At 45.2% G+C, this 21,439-nt stretch overlaps 1 protein-coding gene across 4 annotated transcripts; it reads left to right on the forward strand.

Annotated features, from left to right (window-relative positions):
* Window positions 1-514: 514 nt before the first annotated feature.
* On the forward strand, window positions 515-21,412 carry MRS2 (magnesium transporter MRS2; the record flags this gene model as incomplete). 4 transcript variants are annotated; one of them, XM_082325516.1, is made up of 12 exons in its annotated part: window positions 515-637; window positions 5,412-7,133; window positions 8,164-8,237; window positions 9,748-9,784; window positions 10,407-10,519; window positions 10,982-11,155; window positions 11,833-11,963; window positions 12,660-12,776; window positions 15,525-15,677; window positions 16,805-16,922; window positions 17,725-17,838; window positions 18,961-21,411. In XM_082325516.1, the coding sequence occupies 9 exons, from the start codon at window positions 9,748-9,750 to the stop codon at window positions 19,069-19,071; spliced, it is 1,068 nt and encodes a 355-aa protein (XP_082181642.1). In that variant the 3' UTR covers window positions 19,072-21,411. The 4 variants fall into 4 exon arrangements, with proteins under 4 accessions (XP_082181642.1, XP_082181643.1, XP_082181640.1 ...); XM_082325517.1 differs by lacking the exon at window positions 515-637 and having other exon boundaries at window positions 3,621-7,133; XM_082325514.1 differs by lacking the exons at window positions 515-637; window positions 5,412-7,133 and adding an exon at window positions 7,597-7,753 and having other exon boundaries at window positions 18,961-21,412.
* Between the last annotated feature and the right edge of the window lie 27 nt (window positions 21,413-21,439).

A 21,439-nucleotide genomic window follows, 5' to 3' on the forward strand; every position in this document is an offset into this window, starting at 1 on the left:
GGGAAACTTTATCCGGCCTGTGCTCGTCCTCCCCCCTGCCCAGCCAGGCGGGAGCCTGCCAGGAGCCTGCAGACCCGGAGCCAGCCGCCGCGCCAGGGGCAGGACGGCGCAGGGGCCAGCACAAAACACGGCTGAATTATTCACCAGGCGGTGGCTGGGGGAAGGAGGACGAGGAGGCGTCGTGCCCAAAGGCAGGGAGAGGGACGCGGGGGCAACGGGGGCAGAGGGAACCGGACCAAGGGCCCCGCACCCGAGCGAGAGAGGGAGGGAGGGAGGGAGGGAAGTCCCCGCTCCGCCTCCTCCTCCCCGGCGGCCGAGGCGCTGCCTGCCGCCGCCTCTGCCCTGCAGCGCGCCGGGGCTCCCCGCCACCAGGCAGGGGCCGGCCGGCGGAGCTGCCCTGAGGGGGGAGCGGCAGCGGCAGCGAGGAGACGCCGAGCCGGCCCGGCGGCCCCACAGCGAGCACGGGCGGCGGGGCGGGGAGAAGGCGGCGGCCGGCCGGGGGCGGGCAGGGCAGGGCCAGGCGGAGCTGCCGTGACATGGCGGCTGCGCGCGAGGCGGGCCGCTGGCGAGCGGCCGTTACCCGCCGGTACCGGTCCCCCGCCCCGCCGCGGAGGGGCCGCCCTTCACACGGGTGTCGGTGAGTAGAGGATTCGCCACCCGCGAGTCTCTCCCTGAGGGGCTCCCGCCCCGCCGTCCGGGGCCGGGAGCCTGAGGCGGTGGCAGGCTGCGGCCTGGCGCCTGCCCCGCCGCTCCGCCGCGTTTTGCCCCGCCGGGGCGGGCGGAGGAGGAGGGTGGCTGAAAAACACGTATTTCATTGACATCTGGTCAGCTCCTCTTGGGATTTCTTACTAAGGGGGTCAGTTTTTCCCCTCTCAAGAATAAACCAGACTTTTTCTAGACCTTCCACGAAAATGCTAGGCAGCTGGCCTGGCCTGGGGGCAAGGGCAAGCCACAGCTGACACCCAAAGGCAGTTTCTACAACATGAGTGACTGCTTCAGGCTCTCTGCCCTGGCTTCTTTTCCGTATTCCTTTGCCGATTCTGATGTATGCTTTCTCCACTGGAGATGTAGTGCCTGATTTTGCCTTTGGTTCATTACTAACATCTAACGATTACCACTTGAGTGTGCAGGATAGTCCACGTATGAAGCAAACGAACCACTGAAAAATTACACCTACCATTATTTATTCCATTCTTACTTTGCTTCTTGTCAGTTATTAAAAATCCCACCTGAAAATGGGATCTTTGCTGCAGGTCACCTGTTGCCATTTGCTGCTTACGTTTGCTGCAATTCAGAAATAAAGCTGGGCCGTGATCTTGCAGGGAAAAAACCATTATCAGTGGGGTTGAAATTAGGCTCTTGGACTACACGAATTCATGGCATGTATGTTCAGACAATTGATTTTTTTTTTAATGTGCCTACTAACACGATGCCCTCTGAACATCTGTTTGAGGTGACGGATAGGTAAATGTTATGGACACTGTTTGGGTGCTTTTCTCCCATCCTGTCACCTGAATGGGTGAAATTTGCTAGTAACACACAACTAAACTGCACTCCCCCAGTATTTCGGTAAGTTTTAGTTATTTGCATTCCTGAAATATTTAAATGCTTTTCAGTACTCCCATCATTCTTTGGTTGAGCGAGTCTGTTATAATTTGTTCACTTAAGAATCCAGGATCTATCACAAGAGCTAATAGCACTTTTGCTGAGCTGGCCCAAACCTGCAATTCTGTCTGGATAATTTCAGTTCATCAGACTCGGAGGCGACGTGCCCACTGAACCAAGCTCAAATTCGAAATACACTATGAACACTAGCCTGATAAATCAGAAGAATATCCTTGGGCACAATTTATATTTAACAAAAATACATCAACAGAATAAAACAAAAGAACAATAGACAAAAAATGTAAAATAACCCATTTGTGGTTCAAAGAACATAACATAAAGTCAAACTGGGTTAATGTTGCACTCTTTCCTAAGACAATTTCTATAATTCTACATAGTAGATATGATACAGCATATATTAAAAATATATTAATACACATATTAAGGACCAGGTCCAACCTCTACCATCATCAAATGACTCGCTTAGATTTCACAGATAAAGATATCAGATCATGAAGTCATCCTGATACCATTTTCATCTTAAACTATTTTAAAAACTTCATGAACAAATGATCCACTTGAAGCTGCATTTTCCTTGCTAATTCTCAGCCAAACATCTCCCGACTCTCCAATGTTTAGGAAGTAACTTTGGATACTGCATTATCACAATAGTAATTTTTTTTTTAATCTCAGATTATTAAAAATTGTAAAAAAATAAATCAAGCATGCATCTTATGGGCTTATTCAATGAACAGATGAGTCTCTGATGTGTCCAAACAAATTCTGACAACAGATAAGTTTTCTTTACTTGAAAACATTTTAAGCATGCTTGGGACATGACTTTTGGCTATACTTTTTAATGCTATCTGCTTTGCTCTTTCCAGGAGGCTGCATAATAAAATACAGAGACTTTGACTCCACTGGATTTTTGCCACGCCTTGGGTACAAGAAGTCATAAAACCTGAGAGAAAATAAACAGAAAATGCCTTAAATTCAAACTGAATTCCTTTAACAGCTCCTTTTCCCCACTGATTGTTGCAAGACTAAAACTGGTCTAGACCTTCCTACCTGGAGTTGTTTAGTGTACAGTAATGATTGTTCTTCCAAATGGATTTCAACACATGTGATGGAAGGAATTTTTCTTTCCTTTTATCTTACCTCCTTTGATGGGAAAATTGCCCCCCTGCTGTGAGCTACAACAGGGCAGTTAACCATTACAGAAAGAGCAATTTCAGGGTGAGGGAAGTCAAATATGCTACTGTTACTGGTTAACAGTTAAATTTCTCTACTTGCTGCTGGTTTTCTTCTAGCTAAAAAAGGGGAGAACCGAGCATTTACTGTCCTCGAATTAATACTGTTTAACATTGACCTGTTGCAACCTGAAATGAAAATTTGTATTAAAAATATGCTTATGTGTAGAAATGCTGGTGACCTTCACACTGTTCTGCAGTCAAGCAGTAACACATCAACTCTCTGCTATTTTGTGCCAGATTCTACCACTTTTGGTGATCTTAGGCCTAATTTGCAGTCGCACATCTTTGGCATAGGAATAAGCCCTGCACATTTCACTCATGCACCCATTTTGACACCTGTGCTACTCCAAAATACTGTTGGTCTTTACCTATGGCCACGCTAGTTACAATCACTTCAGTGGACTGCAATAAAATACCCCTTAAATGGTATCAGCGCATTGCTAGCCTTAAAGCTTTCTAGAACTGGTGGGCAAAATCTTTGTCCAAAACTGGGAGTACGTTCTGAATCCTTTGAAGAATTACAATGCAGAATTTTGCCCATAGTTTAACCTTTACATAGCTAATAGCTATGCCTCTGAAGACTTCATGTTTCAAATTGAGCTGCTTGCGTTTCTGCCCTCTCTCCCTTTGCTTGTGCTGCAGTGGAATCTCACTGTTTCCTTACTCTCGCCATTCCACACCAACCTTTTCAGAACGATACATTTTATTTTCTTCAGTGATAGGAAAAAAGCAAAACCAAACCAGTGTTTGCAATACAGTATAAAGTCAGCATGCTTTCCATCTTGCCTAAGTACAACCACTGCCCAAAAGCTAAGAAAAGCTCTAACACTTCAGCCTGTGATAGCAGAGCCTTCACCCATGAGAATCTGTCTGCTCCTTTTAGCCTTTCCAGGGCCCGACCTCTTATCCCCACTATTGTTTCAGTTTCTAAGCTACCTATTAGGATCTCCTATTAGGAGATCCTAATCGCATTCTCAACAGTAACGAGACACGCTGCTGAACCCACTGTCACAATTAAGATAAATGCAGAGACACATCATCTTTTTATGATGGAGTAATGTCAGACCTCTCGTCTTACTTGAGGTAGATGCACGAGACCACGTTGGTCAGGTTGCGTGTCCGGACCACATGATGGACCTGAGGTCACGGAACAAGCCCACGCTGGGGGATGTGATGGGAACAGAGTCATGGCATAGCGACGTAGCATCAAACAGGGTCACTTTTTCTGCAGCAAAACGCCGTGAGGTCTCTGCCGTTTCAGGACCAGGAAAGATTTTGCAGCTTGTTGCAGGTCCCTGACAAGGCTCAGTGACATCCAAACATGAGAACAGGAACATGTCCTAGCGCTGAAGAAGAGTCCTATAGGATGTACAGAAAGAGTAAGGATAATGTTTCTAAATACAGAGAACAAAATTCAGCTTGTTCTATTGCACGTAGTGCTGAGAATCACAATAACTACACCTTTGTGGAGCTTACCTAAAGATCAGACTAAGCAATAGCAGCCACTTTATTCCCAGTTGTAATTCTGGGGCAATCGGGCTGTCTGCATTGGCGGTTTAAGGTCCATAAATACCGGGTGGTTCAGCTCTCATGCACACACACTAACTGGAAGAAACAAAATACTGATGTACTGATGCAATTGTAAATTTTAAAACCCATGTCATCGCAATTTCACCTACTTATACAATTGCCAGATCAAAAACTCCTTAGAATACCGGGATCAATTTTTGCTTAAAAAAAAGCATTAAATAATCAACAGTTTAAGCTACAGCTTTTGATGACACAGGTGTTTTGTAACAGTACTCTTGAGACAGCTGAGATGATAAAGGGTTACATAGGGAAAATACTTCTGCAGACTCTTAGAGGCACACGAGGAAATGGTTCTCCGTGGAGAAACAAGTTCCAGGTGGTTAGCTCAAGTAGGGAAAAAGTTGGAAAATGTCTTTCATGTGGTCTTGTAATGAAAAGTGCAGTCATCCTGTCTAGGCAAAGATTTCTCAGTGTGTTACTGTAGCTACCTTTGATCACGGCATCTGAGATTATCAATTGAGTTCACATAAGAGAAATTATTCTAAATATGAATATTACGTATTCTAAGTTTTCCATTGGCTCTTTCCTTTTCTCTCTCTGTATTCTTATTCAGCTGCACTCAGCATCCACTGGACACTCATCTACTGTCTGGAAGCAAACATGGTTTTTTGGTTAATTTGGTTTTTGGGTTTTGACTGGGTTTTTGTTTGTTTGTTTGTTTTCCTCAACATGAATAAAATGGGGCTCCTGTGAGCATGTCTTTTAGGAGAAGAAACAGGTAATAGGTTCAGGCACATCTTTGTATATAAACAGGATTGATTAAATGTACAAATAATACACTAGGAGGTAATTTCTCTGTAGACAGACATCTATATGACTTTCTACAGTAATTTTACCAAAAAGTTCTCTGAGCTTTTCTTCAGTAGAGATTTATAAGGACTCCTCTGGTGATACCTACGATTTCCTTCTCTTTCTGTGTGTTTTTCTTTGGTCTTTCTGCTCTTTCTCTTCCACATACCCCAGCTGCGATCGGACCAGTCCCTCCTGCCTGCACTGACGTTCAGCTGACAGTGGAACTACTTGCTCACGTAATTCAACCTAACGAATGGCTTCCGATTGGGATGGCAATTTCATGGCTAAGCAAGCCTGTGCAGGAGCTATCCTCTCATTTTGGCTGAACGGAGAACGGCCGTCGTGCCCATTTCTGTCAATGAGCTTCTTCAACAAACAGCAGATGAGCTTGACCCGTTATTTTTTTGATGAAATACAGCAAACTGCTCCCAAAGGTTGGCCCTGCAGAACAGATGGGGCACCTGACGCATGCCTGCAGCAGAAGCAACAAGCAGCTCGTTGGTGTTTCGAGCTGCAGTAAATAGATGGCGGTTCTAGATCGCCAGTTCTCTCTTGTCCGTGGCAGTATAAAATGAGACATTCCATCCGTGCTTCGTCGCTTGGCTGCCAGTTCACACCAAGGTGTTGCCTTCACCTCGGAAGACAGAGGTGGTATTTGGTTATCCCTTCCAGACAATTAGGATGACGACTGATAGTGCAGCTCTAATGAGATACAATACCAATACTTACTGGTATACTGGCCTATTGGTTTGTACATATCAAAGTTCTTATCAATATATATTCGGTGTGAAGTTATGTCATCTTATTCCCAACACTTCTGTTGCGTAAGCAGCCAGAATAACAGATGGACGAAAGAAAACAAACAGATCAACCCCGTATCTTCTCCCTTTTTTATTGAAGAGTGTGAAATGTCAGCTGTGTGAGACTTGCTGCAAATCCATTAAATGTAAATTTCTGGCAGATATTTTTCAGATGCTTCCCTAGCTTTTGCATTGCAAACATGCAGAGTCAACATAAGCTGCCCTCAGTTGCCAGCAACGCTGCGTGCTTGTTTCCTGCTCTCCTGCAGTATTTTCTGTGCTGTCTGGTATTTCCAACTTTTAAGTCTCTCTGACATCCAAGAGTATTAAATTAGTCTTGTACATACTGCCACCTGCTGTGGTTAGCCAAAACTAGAGCTAAAATACTCCATTTAAGTACATTTCAGCTTTTTATCAAGTGTAAAGGGGGCCAACATTTGCGTTCAGGCATGCTTACCCTGGAGCTGAAAACCTCTGATGGCCTCAGTCTACGCATACGTGCTGTATGTACCTGCGAAGGAACTTTCTTATTTAATGGCTTCCTTGTGAAGTCATTTATCTTCGCGCGAAGTGCGCGTAAACCATCCTTCTGATGCTGCGCACGTGAATCCACTGGGAACAAACGCTCATCTATGCGCGTTAACGTATGTGCGTACAGACAGACGCACGCACGCGCAGGTGACGTGGTGTAGGAAAGGAGGGGACAGCGTCTGCCCTCCGGTGACTTCCCCTTCGCTTACAGCCCAGCCGGGAGCAGAATTTGGCCCCGACCCCCTTGTCTTCAAAACTCAAGACCCGCGCTCAGGACGGGGTTCAGACTGGCGCGCTCCTGTTGCGGCGGCCGCGCCGCACGGATCGCTTCACGAGCGGCACCATCGCTTCCTCCGGTATCTCCCCGCTGCGCAGCGGCGAGGCCCGCGAGGGCGCGCGGGGAAGGCGCCCCGCCGCAGGGCTCCGGCCGCGGGCCTCGCCTTCGCGCCGGCGCACCCGCCTCAGCAGCACCCGCCTCAGCAGCACCCGCCGAAGGAAGGGCGCTCCTGCCATCTGCGTTAGCCTGTCGCGCGTGGCGGCGGCCGTTTAAAAATAACAGACGGTACTGGAAGCTACTAATTAAACTTTTAGATCTCAACCAACCGGCTTGTCTCTCTATTTTAGATACACAAGCAGGGCAAGGAAATGCGATTGCAGGACCTCTACTGGGGGCAGAACTGCTCTACCCTTGGAAAAACCGCATTTTTAAAAGTAAAATCTTCATCGAGCGGCCGAGCGCGGTGGGGCGAACCCCAGCCACCACGAGGCGTCCCCGTGACGGGGCGCCTCGGGAGGCCGGAGCAGGGCCCGGGGCCGCCCGGGCCTTGCCGGGACGCCTCCGCGGCTCCGCTCCCGGCTCCGCCCGCAGCCGCTGTCGCCGCGCTCCGCCCAGGCCGCGCAGGGGTAACGGGTAACGGGTAACGCCGCAGCCGCCGGGCTCCTCCCTCGCCGCGGCTGCGCGCTGGCAGCCGGGCCGCGCCGGGCCGGGCCGTGCGGGGCGCTGCGCGGGGCCTGCGCGCCTGCCTATGCTGCGGGCCGGGCTGCTCCCCCGGGCCCTGGGCCGCCCCCGCGGCTGGGCGGGCGGCGGGTCCCGCCTGCGGACCGCCCTGGGGCTGCCGCCGGGCCAGGGTCGGCCCGCGGGGGCGGCGGTGCCGCCGTGTGCCCGGGGGCTGCGCTGGGCGGGTAAGCGGCGGGGCTGGGCCGGGCCGGGCCGGGCCCGCCGCCGGCCGGCCCCTGCGGGCAGGCCCCGCCGGGCCCTGGTCCTAGGCGGCGGCGGCGGCGGCGGCGGCCCCGCTGCGCGGCCCGGCAGGCCTCGCTGTGCGGGCCCGCGGGCGGCGGGGAGCGGGGGAGGGAGGGTGGGTGACACCCGACCCGGGACCGGGAAACCAAACCGGCGGTGGCGGCAGTCGGTGCGGAATCGGCCTCCTGCCCGGGCGCTGCTGGGCGGCGGTCGGGTTCGTGGGGGCCTGCTCATGGTCGATGCTGCCGAGTTTCCGTGCAAGTGCGTTATGGGGGTGGCTTGTAGCAGGGCGCCGCATGATCAAAGGCAACGTGCAGTGTGCTGAAAGTAGAAATGTCTTGTCTTTCTTCAGGTAAATTTTATCAACATGCCACAACAGAGGCCTCCCAAGCCACCTTAGCTAGCGTGTCCCCTGTTTTTGCCGTGGTAAGTACGTGCAGGTGTTTCCACCAACGAGGGCAGCTTGTGCAAGATGATAGTGCTCTTTTTAAATTTTCTTAAAGCATCAAAAGAGCAGATGGATTCATCTCTCAGAGAACATCCCTAGTTCTGAATTGTTGGTTTAAGGTATTCTGACTTGAGGACCCGTTATGGTATGCAGTGTTCATCAAGATGTGTTTCTAAAATCTAGCATCTGCTGGAAGTTCTCCTGCTTTCATTGTGAAGGCAGCTCAGCTCCTAGAAGTGCTGCAGTCAGAAGGTTTCTTGCTAAGCTTGTCAAGGCTTGCTAATGCCTTTTAGAAGTATTCCCATGTCTTGGTAGCTGCAATTCTAAGCAAATGTAGGATTTGGGGAAAAACAAGCTCTCTATATATTCTTTTTTAAAATGAGTCTGAAAGCCATTTGCAAACTGCTTATTAGTTATTAGTGCATGCGAGGGAAGGTAAGGCCTCCTTGTTGAGAATGAAAAGCAGTTGTTCTGCAACAAGGTGCGTGCAGCTAGGTCCTTGTGGCCAGGTAACCCCTGTCACAGCTGTGCTGGAACGTATGCTTAGGTATGTTTAATTCATGGAAGGTTATTTTTAAAGCCAGCAATATGGAATTAAGCTACATGATTTATGAGCAAAACAGCAAACTTTCTGATTGAACCAGACATGGCAGTTTTTCCAATAAAATCATTTTACTGGGAGGTACAAGTGTTAAATGAATGATCTGAATGACAAGTACTAAGACAAGAAGCATTTAGATGCAGGTTACTAGGTGAGTAGCGTGGTAGTGCAATACTTGACATGGGCACAAGGCCTAACTACCCAGTTTGTGGTACTCTTTACTTTTTAAATTTCGTTTGTAAATTTTTCAGATTCCTCCAGAGGAAATAGCAAAATTTGTAATCCAAAATGTAAGATGCCCCACTGATCTCTTCTCCCTGGTATCCAGGGATAGGATGCGTGGGAATGGTTCAAAGCTGCACCAGGGGAGGTTTAAACTGGACATTAGGAAGCGTTGCTTTATGGAGAGGGTGGTCAAATGCTGGAACAGGCTTCCTGGAGAGGTGGTTGACGCCCCATGGCGGTCAGTGTTGAAGAGGCATTTGGATGACGCCCTTATTAACACGCTTTAACTTGGTCAGCCCTGAATTGGTCAGGCAGTTGGACTAGAGGATCGTTGTAGGTCCCTTCCAACTGAAATAGTCTAGTCTAGTCTAAGTTTGATCCTCTGTAAATCACTTCCTTCCCAAAGTTTGTGTAGGAACATGGTCATGCAGATGACACCGGTTTTGTTTAGTGTGTATACAAACACAGTGAAATATATGGCCATTTGGTGCAATATTTTTCTTAATTGGGATGAACTGTGAAGATAGGGCATAAAAAGTTGGTTTTTCTTCATAACGTATTTTCCATTTGACTTCTAGGCAAGTGCAAACAATTTTAGAAATTGATTTCTTGGTTTGTAGCAGCTCTGTGAAAAAAAAAAATGTTTTTTTCCACTCCTTTAGATGAAGCTTGACAAAGAGGGAAATACTACATATTTTGGTGAGTTTTCATTGTAGTTTTGTTTGCTTGTTTATTTTTTGTTTGTCTTTTTTCCTTGTCCAATACAGAAAAGCCCAATTGGGAATCTGCATGGGGTAGAAAATTAGATTTGGAATACTTCAGTGTGTTTATTCAGGATGTTGCAATGTTTCCTCTGTTTTGCTGCCATCTGTTGCTCTTCATAGCATCTTTATTGTTACAATTTTTGTATATTTTTAAGTAATATTTTGAAAATAACATATACCATCTCTTACAGGAAGGTAATTTTTACCTTGTTGTTTTCCCTTTTTGACCAGCATGCTACTTTCCCTGCCTTGTATTTCCCTTCCCGTAGGATTACATATGCTTTCTCAAATGAGTCACTTGGTGTCTGACATGAAATTAATTGTCATGGCCAACTTTTTCACTTACATCTAGAATTTTTCTCTTTCCACTCAAGATACAGTCTTCTAAACTTTGTAAAAAAAATAAATTACATTGAAGAATCAATGGGAGAAAAACTGTTTTAAAGCTAGCACAGTTTTTTTTTATTTTGCGGGACTTGGTAACACACTGAAATGTAATTTCAGAACATATATGCTTGTCCCCTAAATGTCTTCATTTAAAAATATTTTTATGATAGAAAAGAAGAAAACAGAATTGTACCAGGAATTGGGTCTTCAAGCTCGAGATCTGAGGTTTCAGCACCTAATGAGCATTGCAACTAGGAACAACAGGATCATCATGAGAATGGAGGTAATGGTTTCCCTATAGCCGAGTGTAAACTTGAACCGTATCTTATCCTTGCACTTGCGCTTTCTTGCACGGTTCTTTTAATACCAGCTTTCTATGACATGTCGTTCAGCAGTAAATGTGTCTTTGGAGCTCTACCTGGCAATCAGAGGTAGGGGTTTACCAACAGTACAAATTAATGACCGTTTTCCTAGTTGAGCACAGGAGAAACGTTACTAACGTGGTCATAGAAGTAAAGGCTTACGAGGAGCCTCTTCTCAATCACACCACCACTAGCACAGTGCTGTGTCTGAAGCATGGGGAATCCACTAGTTTGCAGTTAGCATGAGGTTCTGTTGTTTTCCTGCCTGAAAAGATATTTGAAGAGTGGCTTTATCAAATCCTAAATTATCAAATGCACTGCAGAGTTATGAGAAATCTTCAGAGGGTTTTTTTTCAGACTCCTACATGTACTATCTTTTTCAGTTCTTGAAGGCTGTCATAACACCAGAGTTTCTTCTGATACTAGATTATCGTAATTTAAATCTGGAGCACTGGCTCTTCAATGAACTAGCGTCTCAGCTGGCTGGGGAAGGTCAACTAGTTACATATTCCCTGCCCTTTGAATTCCGAGCCATAGAAGCAATCCTGCAGTACCGGGTGAGCTATCTCTTTTTTTATGTAAATTGTTGTGGAAGTTCTTGCTTCATAGAAAGGACAGTGTGATTTTATTCTTGTGTCAGTATTTATACATACACATTTGTATATGTATTCCACACTTACTGTAGGAGCTCTTTTTTGGTTTTGGCTTTTGTTGCTTTAGCTTTTATGGTTTTGTGTGTATGTATGTTTCCATCCCCTTCCCGAGAAAGTGCTAATTGGATGCGATGGCTTCACCATCATTTGGACAATTAAAAAACAAGTCAGTACCTTTCTAGAGACATGCTGTAGCTGAAATGGAAGTCACATAAAAGCGCTGAGGTTTTTGGCCTCTTGGGCAGGAGTCAGATAATGATTTCTAGCTATCCTTAAAAATCTATGCTTGCTAATGCTAATATGACATTTCTAGACAAATAGTGTTTTAGCTTTATCAGCCTTACTGCTGTGGTTGTCACTGGGTTTCAGTTCAGTGCAAATCACTTTTAGAAAATACTGTATTTTGCACTGGCTTTATCTTGTAAGTGGTATCCCTATAGCAAGTATTTCCCAGGCATTGGAAAGCAGATTGTGTTAACTGCCTGTTACTGTGAATTCTGTGTTCAGAGACAGGAGTCAGTTGCCCAAGTCATTCTAAAGGGATTGCTTTAATTCTTATGAAGGATCATGTTGTTATCTAGATCAGCAAACTGCAGGGGAGACTTAACACTTTGCAGCCTCAGATCCTTGAGACACTGGAAGCTCTAGTGGACCCCAAGCTTTTGTCTGTGGATAGGAGTAAACTACACATTCTCCTGCAAAATGGCAAGAGGTAAATAAGAGTAAGCCGTGAAGAGACTAGAAGATGACCATAGAAAATTATGTGCAATGAAATGTTAGAAAAATGGTATCTAATACTAATTTCCTAGATTACTGTAATGCTGGTTTGTGCATCTTATTTGTAAATGTAAAAATCGGTGTATGAAATACCTAGCGATACGGGGAAAAACAGAAGAAGGGAAATCCGTTCCAAGTTGTCAGAAATACAGTCGAGCTTCTTAAATAGCGTCTGACAGAACAAAATAATACCCAAGAGAACAAAATAACATAATGAAAACGTTCCCCAGAAAGTCAAACAGAATTAGCCTTCGGATCTATGCTTTAAGGTTACTAGTAGTAATACACTGGTGCCTTCGTGTATCAGCCTCTCTGATACGACAGTGCACATATGCACTCGCTACATGCTCACGGAGCGCTTGTTTTTCCTGACTTACGAATATATCGAGAAAACACATCTGAATCCCTTTTAGTGTGTGCCTGTAGCTCGCTGGTCCCCAGGCAGATCACTGCCCCTGCTAAGCGTGTGGCCTGTAGAGAATTTTTCGAAGGAGCTCTTAGAATCCCGCAAGGAAATCTTCCCTGGCCGCTCCGCCTGGCGAGGGCGCTGGCTGGCAAACTCATTTAGAGATTACCTTTGTGCAGTGGTGCCAGTGGGGATTACTTGACCTTTTGCCTGTTCTTTCTTCAGCTTGTCAGAACTGGAAACAGATCTTAAAGTTTTCAAAGAAACAATTTTGGAGATCTTAGATGAAGAAGAATTAATAGAAGAGCTCTGTCTATCTAAATGGACTGATCCACAAGTATTGTATGTATATTTTGAAACCACATACTTTTTTAACAGTGTGTTTTGTTTAATGAGAACTTGAACGCTAAACTGGGTGTTCCCTGCCAAAAAGCAGAAAGAAAAAGACTTTCTAATTTTTTAAAGCCCTAATGTTTGCCACTTCAGAAGTCATTGTATTTGCCATTTTGGAGAGGGACTCCATTAGCACTAGTCATGTTATGCAGTTCCAAATAGTTCTCGGCATAACAGGCCAGCTCATCTAGTATGTAATGGGATGGGAGCAGGATGGCAGGACGAGAAAAAGCAAATATTATTTTTCAATACAAATTAACACTTTCTGGAGAATTTTCTTCAGTTTCACCAAAGAAACCAAAGAGGCAGGTTTTAAAGCTTGTCTGGGATAGGTCAGAGACCACACTTCCTTTGTTAGTGTACTGAACACCTTGCTTCTAGCTTTTTGCTCACCAGCAGAACCTGAAGGAAAGAGGCCCTGGAGCAATCTTGTGCACCTGAAGAGCAGCATTTCAGGAAAAATGTAGAAATAGTCCTATTGCACTCTCTCAAATTCTGGTGAAAGCACACAGCAGCAGCACTGGTCGCTTTGACAAAAACTAAAAAGCAAAAAGATAACGTATATCAGATCCCAGTATGTTTTGGGCTGAACTGTATTTAAATCTTGGCCATACAGACATGTTTTATGTTTCAGCAGGTAACAGAAACTGCCTTTCAGGGTCCTTTGCAAAGTTGCTGAATAATACTTTTGCCTAACCACATTGCATGTGGATATTAATGCTGCTCACACAGTAGCATGGGTTTGAAATCAGGAGATAGTTCCTTGCCCTGCAGAGCTTAGTCTCAACGTGCAGCAGACGCTCAGTATTCCAGAACTGGGGCGTAGTTTGCATTTCTAATGCATCCACTGGAGCAGTGTCAGGAGGGCTCTGAATTCCAGGCTGCTCCTGAGCCAGCAGCTGGTCTTCCTCCTGGTTTTGCTCACAGCCTTCTTTTGGACCTAATACAAGCTGCTGGCAAATCTCTTTGCGCCTCAGGGTAGACAATGGGTAGGGAACATCCAGGAAAGATACCAAGGTCACCTTACGCTCTCATGTCAGGAGAAACCTGAAGTCATCCCTTCTTTCAGACGCCATTGCACGAGGGTAGGAGAGGTGGTAGGAGGTTGTGTATAGAGCGCTGGAGCCATGCTGCAGGGTGCAGCGAGGCTGTCCGTGCATGAGGCACACCAGGAAACGCTAGCCGCCACAGCACGTTTGCAGGCAGGCTGGCAGTGTGTGGACAGCCCTTTTGGCTCCAGGACTGAGGCAGGTGATGTGAAGCCTGAGAAGGTACGGAGGAACCCAGTTAGGCATATAGGTGCCATCAGAGATCGTTCGCAGCAGGAATGGTGAGCTGAGGACAGACAGACAAGACGAGGCAGACATTGTCTGTGTGAAGGGATGGCAAACTGTTGAAGACTCGTGAGACAGGTGGAGGCTAGTTAATGAAAGCAAATCAGGTGGCAGTTATTCTCAAGCCCGTATGCCTGTTGTTTCCGTTTGTATATCCTCAGAGGAGCCGATGTAAAGATACTCATCAGATAAGACTTTGAGCTGAATCTGTAGCACAGCAGATAGATAGTGCTCTAAAGCTTTCAAGTCTGCAACTCCTCATCTGCATGCAGTAAAGACCTCAAGGTCTGAAGGGCTTTAAAATCAGCCTAGCTAACTCGAAGTTTCTGCCCCATAAGGGAGAAACTAGAGGCTCTGTTAAAGGTCCTCAGGGAGCTTATGTGGGTTGATTCTTAAGACATATCACTTATTTTCTTGGAAAACCATTTCAGAGAGGTTCCTTTAACAGTGAGCAATGCCAGGAGGAGATCCTTTAAAAAGTTTAGTCTCTCTGGAGAAATGAGGCGACACCACAAAAGAAAAAAATGATGGAAGAATCTTCCTGGCTTTGCTGCTAGTTGCCAAGCTCTTGTGGATCTCGGGTGCCTCAGCTTTCATCTGCGCAGTGAACAATCCAGTACACCGCCAGAAACATACGTACCTGTTCCAGAGAGGGCTGCTGCACCAGCAGTTGGACCATGAAGTAAGATGAAAGTCTCTCAGACAAAGTTCTCGTAGGAGAGCAGCGTCTTCCATTTGATACTCACTCTTCGGCTGCTTCATGCTCCCAAAACGTTTTGCAGTAATTACGGTGTATAGCTGAAACACCTTACCACTAAACTATTTCAATATACACCTAAAACATCTCCCTTGCCGTGTAATTGTTTGTGTGTTGACTTTTGGTTATGTTTTATTCTTGGGAGTTTTTGACTGCGCTGTCACCCACCACTTGAGGGCACCAAGGAATTAAGCATCTCCTTTCAAAATTGTTGGCACTTTATAATAATAATAATAGAAACATTTATAGTAATACAAACATTATAAATAATACGAAATTTATATAACTTCATAACTTTTTAATATCTGAAAAAGTAAGATTTGTGGTGTTGTGCATGCCGTGAGCACATCAAATGCTAACTGCTGTACTCAAAATAATTGACTGCCTGTGCTGATCAGCTGATAGATATGAAAATATGCCTTTTATTCTAAGCTGTTGGTATTGATGGAAATTCCTCACTGGAAAGATTGGATTTTGAGATCTCGTGTCTAACAGCATTCTGGTCGGCTGTTCCCCACAACTTTTATGTGCCTTGTCTTAACACATCAGTAACACGCTTCTGTATAACACGTAGCTAACCAGAAAAATATAACTTGTTGCTCACAGTGAGGAGAGTACATCTGGGATTGACCACGCAGAGGAAATGGAGCTGCTGCTGGAGAACTATTACAGACAAGCAGAAGATCTTGCAAATGAAGCTCGTGAACTCAGAGTACTGATTGACGACTCAGAAAGCATAGTCTTTATCAACCTGGACAGGTCAGCTACCTTATCTGTTGGACTGCCAAAAGCTGAGCAGAATTTAACGCTGCCTAGTCTTTCTCAAATCTGCCTACAAGGAAAGTTGGGGAATTCCATCTTCCTGAGGGTTTGAATGGGCTTGCAGTCACAGCACAAGAAGCTGCATTGCACCTTCTTATTAGTGAACTGGATAAAGCAAAGCAACAAGACACCCTGATTAGTGTGTGTAAAAACCTCTCTAGCTAGGCATCAGTTTCCCCTAGCAGGAGGAACCAGGCTTCTCCTAGATCCTTCTGGGGAGCTATTCACTAACGGAAATGTCTGCAAATTTAAGGGCAAAATAAAATTCTACTCAGGAAAGTTTACTTTTAATTCAACAAAACTGAATTATTTAAGAGTCTGGCTAGGCTACTCAGGTGTTCAGTACAAGTTGCGTTATCACTCTGTGGAGTGATACAAGAATGAATAACTTTGGAGCGAGTATTTTCTCTCTCTGTATGCTACAGTTTTCACTACTGGTCAGCTTTCTTACTGAAAAATGATTGTAGCTTGCATTTGCAAGCGCACGCCACTCTGTCTTTGAGGTCAGCATTTAATAGTCTTTCTCCTCTTCACTGGGGAGTTATCTGTAGAAGCAGTTGGTGGATGCTGCATCAGGAAACCACAAAAATCCTTTTGGGGAAGACTTGAATATGGAATTCTCCAAAACAGGCTCAAGTTTATAGTCTGCAGCATTTGCCGACACTACTTCTTTGTAAGTATATTCATTTGCAAGGTAACAGTAAATTTTTGTTTCTTGTGAATACGGACATATAAAGTCCAGCCAGTTGGTGGTGAGAGAACACAAATTTCCGTGGAAATTTACTGTTACTCTGTGTATATACACTTCCAAGAAGTGAGCGATGCTGGCAAGTCTGCTGATGATTAAGCAGAACCTGCTGCCTTAGAGGTATCCTGATGCAGCAATTGCAAAACGATAGCCTCTCTATACTGTTGTTTCATGAGCTTTGTCACTGGGTTGCCTCATTCCAGCATGACTCCCTCTCTTTCACTATTTGGTTTTAGCGCATGCTGTATGGAATTTGAGACTTTAGGCAGCAAATCAATTTTCGGGTTCCCCTTACAGATGTTTCTCTCTTCTTTAGCCACCGTAATGTGATGATGAGACTGAACTTGCAGCTGACGATGGGGACTTTCTCTCTCTCTCTCTTTGGACTCATAGGGGTTGCATTTGGTATGAACTTGGAGTCATCTCTTGAAGAGGTAAGGAACGAGTACTGCTTTTATCAGTGACGTAAACCATGGGCCCTACTCTTACAGTGCATTTTATATTCAGTACAACTTCATTCTTTCTATAGGTAAAGCTCCAGATTTATATTAGTGTGTGAACATAATTTAGTCCGGCGATTCATGTGTTCATGCCGTCACTTTTTTGTAAGCGAAGTACTGTAGGGCTAACTGCATGGTATCGCAGCCTTTTTTCTGTGTAATGTCCATGGAAAAGAAATGGGAAGACAAGTTTATGGTTGTGTAAGGACTGACTAGAACGCAGTATGAAGGTTTCTTTAATGATCATCTATTCTTCTGAAAAGACCAGCTGTGTCTTCCAGAGACAGGGCTGTCTGGCAGGCAGCCCGGGCATTTCCAGCACACCAGAGGAAATACTCTATTGTCAATTACATGCTTATACCCAGACTGGCGGGGGCACAGGCCGGGCGGTACAAATTTACAATTGCACGTGCTATCTTTAAAACAAAAAACAAAACAAAGCAAAGACTTCTTCCTTTCCAAATCCATTAAATAGAAGGTTTAGTTTCCAAACTTCCCAGTGAAGGAAGGAAAATTGCATGGGACGGTAACAGAATACACTAGGGTGATTCCTAAATAAAACGCTTTGCTATGAAACAGCCGTTTTCCTGAGGTTGGGCTTGGCTGTTGATGGTAGAGAGTTTACCACTTCCTCCCATAAACGAGGAGAACACTGGTGGGGACTGAGAGATCACCTTTGGATAATCCCTCTTCTGAAGAGAGAGCCGCATGACTAATGGGAACATTCTGTCGGTAGGACCCCAGAATATTTTGGCTGGTGACGGGGATTATGTTTCTGGGAAGCGGTCTGATATGGCGACGCTTGCTTTCCTTCCTTGGGCGGCACCTCGAACCTCCACTACCTCCTCACGTACGTACGGCTGGCTAGGGTTTCTGCTTCAGACTCTGCATATACAGTCCGTTTCTAAAGGAGGAAACAAGCTGCTGTAGAGGGGCGGGCCGCAGAGCGTGGGGGAATTCAGCTCAGTGTCTGCTCCTTGGCAAAGGGGAAGGTTCACCCTAGCCGGATTGGATGAGGTGGGGAGCCCCAGCACTGGCAAAGATACACTTGAGCAGTACGATACTGCTCACCGTTGCCAGAAGTGAAGCTGCAGGCTGTTCCTTGAGACACGCTGTGTGTACTTGCACGTGGCAGCCCAGGGGAAGCTGAGGCTCATGGTGGAGGCAGCCCCGATTTGCCTTCTCGGCTGCTGCAGCAGTCTGTTGATAGTGAGGGACGTAACGGATGCTGCCCTCCCCCTCCCGCCCACATACTAACTCTGGATCTGTAGTCCCTGTCTTGTAAAAGAGAAGGTAAAGATAAAAGGGTGATGAGGACAGGTACTAGCTGTAACATCTCTCTGGAGAATGATGCCACCACGGTTGCGACGTCCTGACTCCCCATCCAGAGTCTGTATAGCTCCTCACGTGCACACCAGCTCTCTTGGCTATTGATGCTGATGGCATCGCAGAGCCCTGTTGTACCAAGCTGTATGAAGATTTCCAAGGAGGCCGTCTTCAGATGAGCAAGATTTTGTGTGGGTCATTTTCCCCGTTGACGACCCTTTCCTGCCAAAGTCTGTGGGGCTGTATTGTCTACCTCTCTTCTGCACTCCTACAGCAGGGAAGTGTCAGTGGATTCAAAAGTTAAGTTGCTACAAGTGACAAAAGAAAGAAAGGGAGACCCAGAGAAACTCCCCTTCTTACCCCGCTCCCTTGCCACTAAGAGGCAGGTGGAAGTAGTTGTGGATTGTTGGCTATGGCTACAACTACCTGGATTATTCTCCAGTGTTGCTCAAAACCAATTCCAGCACATGCTGACACTGGCTTGGAGCAATGTCCTGAAAGGGATTAGGGAGGGAGAAGCCAGAGATGGTGTTCTGAAAATAAGAGGAGAAAAATCAGGGTTGAGGCCTCTGTGAAGCTGTATTTCCTTCTGCTGCAAAGAGAGCAGCTTCTCATATAATGACAGGCTATTTTTTATCTTGCCTAGGTTCATGCAGGTTTGAAAAAATCCCAACCAGCAGCTGGAAGAGTGGAGATAAAGAACCACCTTAAAGCAGAAACATTTGGGCTGAGCAGAAGCACATTAACAAACCAATAGGAACAGCAGGAGGGAAGAGACTTTTATCATTACAGGGTGGACTTTGGACACTTTCCTTGCATTTGTTCTTCCTTACTGAAAACTGCAAGGATTTCTAAACTTGCTAATTTAATATATATTTTGTGCCAAAAACCTACGGTGAGGTTTTACTGCTCACACATGAAAGGAGAGAAACACAAGGGAAAACAGCGGCATGCTTTCCACAGTAGTCTCACCTCCACCCCACGTATGTTCCGTAAGTTTTCTCTGTCGCATACAACTACTTATTTTTGGGGCATTCTCATTTCAAGTGTTTCTGTCAAATACTTCTTCACATAATGGCCTTTCTTGAAGAGAGCAGTATTTTCAGCTTTAAGGATGACAGCAGTCAGCGTTCATCAGTAATTCTGGTTCTGAGCTGCAAATTTAGGAATCTGACTTCAAACGTCAAAGAAAAATCCACCCCAAAAGTGGCCTTTTTAATGGACTTTTTTAAGGCCCTATTTAATTGCAGAGAACAGATTTTTCCAAAGCAAAAAGCATACCTGCATCTCTTGTGAAGCATCACCTCTACATTGGCAGTAACCAGAAATAACAGTTTCCCTTATTTTAAGTGAGCAATAACAGGCTTTGAAATGTAGCTATTTATCTTGTGTATTCCTTAACAATTAATTTAGGCCCAAAACATACGCAGCTTTAGTAACAGGAAGAGTAGGCCTATTGAGAAGGCACACTTGTGCTTGCTTTCTGCCACTATTTCAACACGCATTGATACAGCTGCAGTTTAACAACTCATGTTGTCAGAAGGACGGATTCAAATGCTGGTAAAAGTCAACAGAGCAGTTGTTTGTTGGTTTCTCTTAAGCTGGGCTCTGCTTTCTCTCTTTCCTCTCCAAGAAGACGAGGCAAAGCATGGACTAGCCTGCGCCACAGCACGCAGCTGGGTTAGTAAAGGGTGTGGAAGCCTGGTGTCCTGTGATGGACTGAAGGACGGAGTAAAATTCTTCTGCCCACTATTTGTGTTTTTTCTTAGGACTTATCTCTGAACTCTGAGGGCGTAGTTCTCCACTGGTTTCTCTCAGTCTGTAGAGGGAGCATGAAATCTTTCTGCATCAGGTCACAAACTTGTATTTCTTGTTTGGGGTTTTTTTAACCTCTCTGGAACGTACAGTGAGTAGCTCCTTAGGTGCCACCAGGTAAATCACTGTACTGGCAGGGGTTGAAAAGATACTAACTGTAGCTGTGAACATTTTTACTCAGGACTAATGAGTCAAAAATGGAAAAAAAAAGGTACATAAATTAAAATTATGCAGGCCTGTGATCCTGGTTTGGTTAAAATCAGTTGTACATAATTATTTTCAAACAGTTGTTCTTGCTCTGTATGTGACTTTGGATATAAAAGGCATGAGAAGGTGAGAAAATTAATGGGGTTTGTAATGGTTTTGAGTTTTTTAGCTGAATTTTTTGCAGCCTGCTTAGCAGGTAGAGATGTAAAAAAAATCTCTAAACTGAGCAATCCAGTGGAAAAAAGAATGGCTCACATACCTCCGCTGATAAACCCCCGGAAAGCCCCGTGCGTGAAGGGATATGGATGCTGATGTTTTCAACGATGTTGTAGTTGCATTAGGCCAGGACTAAAATGTGTTGGTGCAGCTCGTTGGGAAGCTCCTGCGTAAGCTTTCCAAGCTCTGTCGTTTGTGCAGAGGTTTCTGTGAACTGTGTTGACTCCTTTTCCTGTACATAACTGACCTAAAGCACAATAAAAGCGCGGAGGGAAAGACACATCTTTTACAAGACTGCCTTTCTCTCTACAGACCTACACAAACGTTTAATGGTTTTCTTAAAATTCAAGTAATCAAAATGCATTCATGAGCACTAAAATGACTCTGAGTTCATACACAGAAAAAACCAAAGCCGGTGGAGGTTCAGAATGGAATTGCTGCAGAACATACTGGTTTCATCAATTTTCATTTAAAAAGGAAAACACTTTTTATTCTGCCCTTGTAAATACACTGCTCATTTTGCATCACACCACAGTTCAGAGGTTGGTGAGGTAAGTACCGTGCTCCCAGTTCCATCCAGTTACTTCTTTCATAAAGTTCAGATTTTAAACTTTTTTAAGTGTTCTGCTGTTTAGGCAAGTCAAGTCCCCAAAATAGATGTCAGAATGCATTATACAGCAAGCTAATGTTCACCTGGCCATTTTTTTTTAAAAAACAACCTCCCTGAGAGAGAATTCCTAAGAAGGTAAGTTGAGGTGTGCCATCTTGCAGTATGGCCTTTAGAAGTCTGTGCTATTCCACTGACTTGTGTTATTAAAAACAATGCTTCATGTTTGTGAAGGAGGCAAGAGAGAGAAAATACATATACGTGTGTGTCTATGGACTAG

The sequence above is a fragment of the Platalea leucorodia genome (genome assembly GCF_965183815.1).
Source record: "Platalea leucorodia genome assembly, chromosome: 1".
Lineage (NCBI taxonomy): Eukaryota > Metazoa > Chordata > Aves > Pelecaniformes > Threskiornithidae > Platalea > Platalea leucorodia.